At 46.4% G+C, this 3,485-nt stretch overlaps 1 protein-coding gene across 1 annotated transcript in view; it reads right to left on the bottom strand.

The window, feature by feature from the left end:
- Nucleotides 1-276: 276 nt before the first annotated feature.
- The window catches only part of Cldn11 (claudin 11), a 14,139-nt gene continuing 10,930 nt past the window's right edge, over nucleotides 277-3,485 (bottom strand). The window contains exon 3 of the mRNA XM_005371679.2: nucleotides 277-1,511. Coding sequence (XP_005371736.1) covers nucleotides 1,279-1,511 — 233 coding nt within the window. The 3' untranslated portion in view covers nucleotides 277-1,278. The remainder of the gene's footprint in view (nucleotides 1,512-3,485) is intronic.

Genomic DNA, 3,485 nt, shown 5'->3' with positions numbered 1-3,485 from the left:
TTTCTAAACTCCCCATGGATCTTCCTGACTACACAGCACATAACACAGAGAGAGAGGAGAGCTAGCACAGGGGCTGACTGTAACTGAACTGTATGCTCCCCGTACTTAAGCAGCGAGCCCTTTACCAACAGAGCCAACTCTCCAACCCCAAATGATTCGTTCTTAGCTTGGCGGTCAGAAATTAATTTGTTGAGCTTTGCTTTTTTTGTTTCTGCTTTATTTTTAATCGGATAATACTCTATAAACAACAGAAGACTGAAGACCAGTTTGGGAGACACTTGGTTATTTTATTGCACAGATTTTACCTGAACAAAATGCACCAACCCTGTTTGGGGTGTCCAGAGTCTCCGATATTGATAGACCATCAGTGCTTACACCCAGGAAGCCAAATTCAACAGTACAATTTATGTTAAACAACATTGCTTCAAGATCGCTAGCAAAACGGAGACAGGGACGGAGGGGGAGAAAAGCTTTTACAATGTGTTAACTGTGAAGCACGCACAACTGGAGAATTAAGAACCACAGCATACAAACCTGGAAATGGTGGCTGGTCAGTTAAAGTTACAATCTTCTCACTACTACTTACTGCATATTAAAGTCTGCTTGGTTCATTTCCTTCATACTGGTGAGTTGAGAATTTCAGGAAACCCATGGTTATAAAAATGATCAATCTTGAAAAAGTACATACAGAGAAATGTAAAATCACCAATTAAGGAAGAGCCCCAACCCCACCCTTATAAAAAGGAAGCACTCTCCTAGAGAGAGAGCTCCGAAGCCCCTCCCACTTGTGTTCCCAATTCTAGCATCTTCCATCTCTTACTGGAAGTGACCTTGAAACTGAAGAGGGAAGAAAAAACAGAGAGGTGTCTTTGTGAGCCTCCCATTGTCATCGGTAACCGTCTGAAAAGTGTCTTTTATTTCTCATCCAATCCACACCCAAGTCAGCTATGTTTCCAAGACATTTGAATTTAAGAGAGAAACAAAATATTTTTTTAATCAACAACAGTGGAATGCCCAAGGAAAGAGCTAACAGCAGGCAACACCATGAGAAAACTATGTGGGCATCATCTGAGCTAGAGATTTCTTTTAAGAACCAAGAAGTGGTGGGGTGGGTGGGGTGGGTGGGGTGTTAGACTGCTAACCACCAGGCAGGGTACTTTCTAGACCTTTGGCTTTAGTGCCTGGCAGAGAAGTGGGCTTCTTCCCCACTGTGGTGAGCAAACCCAGGGCCCCAGGCCCAGCATCTACAGCACCTCGGTGGGCAGTGGAGCAACCCTCTTAGACGTGGGCACTCTTGGCATGCGTGGGCGAGCTGGAGCCAGAGGAATAATAGAAACGGTTTTCTCCAAATGACTGTGCATCCCCGGAGCAGCAGACGATGACACAGCCACCCACCAGGCACATCACGGCACCGATCCAGCCTGCATACAGCGAGTAGCCAAAGCTCACGATGGTGATCTCACGGTGGGCACATACGGGGAACCAGATGGTGGCCACAATGGCGCAGAGAGCTGGGGAGACAGGGAGAGAGGGTGACTGGGCACATCCGTCATGCACCAAGTGCACTGGGCAGGCAAGTTCACTCCACAGACACGCCCCTTTCAATCAACTACAAAAACACCAATACAAGCGGGGCGGCACACACCATTAATCCCAGCACTCAGGAGGCAGAGGCAGGCAGATCTCTGTAAGTTTGAGGCCAGCCTGGTCTACAAGAGTTAGTGCCAGGACAGACTCCAAAAGCTACAGAGAAACCCTGTCTCGAAAAATAATAAATAAATAAATAAATAAATAAATAAATCCACCAATACACAAAGCACTGTTCCTTTCGCAACCTCTGCCCTATAGAATGAGATGACTTACAACAGACTGTGTCCAATGGCAGGTGCTTGTTTTCCTCAACAGGTACAAAGACAAACACCCTTCTAAGGACTTAATGTAATCATTTAAGCCCCAAACCCATGCATTTGTTTGTACTTATATATGGTGTTACTTTTAGTTTGGGTTCTGGTTTTATGTGCGTGTGTGTTGTGGCTGTTGTTCTGAGCTTCTTCAGGTCAAGGCCTCACACAGAGCCCAGGGGGACCTTGCACTCATTAAGTTGTCCTGCTGTGTAGCCAGCGACCTTGAGTCCCATCCCCTGAGCTCTGAGGTTTCAGGCATGAGTTGATACTAGCAGTGTATGGGGTGCTCGAATGGAACCCCATGGTTTGCTAGGCACAGCTCTCTGCCTTTACAATCTCATTTTTCTAGTTACCCAATCGCACCAGGCTTACGGCTCTATACGTCTATTGCTCACCCCACGTTCTGAGTTCTGTAAAGGCAGGCGCCATGCCTTAGTTATGTGTAAGAACTCAGTGCTCCTTTGGATGCTCACCTTACTAGACCTGGATGGAGGTGGGTGGTCCTTGGACTTCCCACAGGTCAGGGAACCCTGATTGCTCTTCGAGCTGATGAGGGAGGGGGACTTGATCGGGGGAGGGGGAGGGAAATGGGAGGCGGTGGCGGGGAGGAGGCAGAAATCTTTAATAAATAAATAAATAAATAAAAAAGAAAGAAACTAGAAAAAAAAGAACTCAGTGCTCAGCTCAGCACCAGACACAGCTCCGTGTTTTTCAGCCAGATGAGTAAACAATCGGGATCTTCAAAAATGAGAAACAAGATGGTACCCATCCAGTTCCCCATGTTCTTGAGCTAGTCAATCCACATCACAAAGGCCTGGACAAGCTATTCCTTTACTCTCACCAGTGCAAACGTTGCGAGTATGGACAGAGGACCAGGCAAGGGTCTGAGTTCGTGTGGTACCAGTCACGATCACAGAACACCAACACACAAATGAACAGTTCTTGGGGTAAAAACGGCTCGTCTATTCAAGGGTTTTGGTTGTTATTGTACTTTATTTGTGGCATGCGTGTGTATCCATGAGCACACACATCACAGGGTGTGTGCGGAGGTCAAAGAACAAGTTTCAGGAGTCCACAATGTGGGTACCAAGGGTCAAACTCGAACCGCCAGGCTTGGAGGCAAGTGTCTCTATCTGCTGAACCTTCCTGATAGTCCAGATGTTTTTCAAGAAAATTTAAACAGCTCTACCAAATAGGGTAGAAACAGACTACATAGGGCCATTTCACCTATGCCGTGGGGCTAGTGAGATTGAAATTTTGATTTCTTTTTAAATTTTAATGATTTTCATTCAAATGGCCACATGTGTCTGATGACAGTTTTACTGAAAGACACGGCTTGAAAAGATAAACAACCCCATGACTCCCTTTAGTATAGTCTGATTTCTCTCAACCACAGCAGGACAGAAACTTCAGGAAAAGATTTAACTAGAGATGGCCTGTTAGAGTTGCCAGACACGACACTGATCAGAACAAGATTTCCAGTCGGCATCCTAAAAGCCATGGCCAAGTTCAAGCTACTGCACCACACTGCCAGCCCCCTCCTGGGGGTCAAGCTCAAGCTACTGCACCACACTGCCAGCC

The sequence above is a fragment of the Microtus ochrogaster genome, unplaced genomic scaffold, assembly GCF_000317375.1.
Source record: "Microtus ochrogaster isolate Prairie Vole_2 unplaced genomic scaffold, MicOch1.0 UNK120, whole genome shotgun sequence".
Taxonomy (NCBI): Eukaryota; Metazoa; Chordata; class Mammalia; order Rodentia; family Cricetidae; genus Microtus; species Microtus ochrogaster.
Note: the sequence above shows the minus strand (reverse complement) of the source record. Positions and strands in the feature narration are given on the sequence as shown.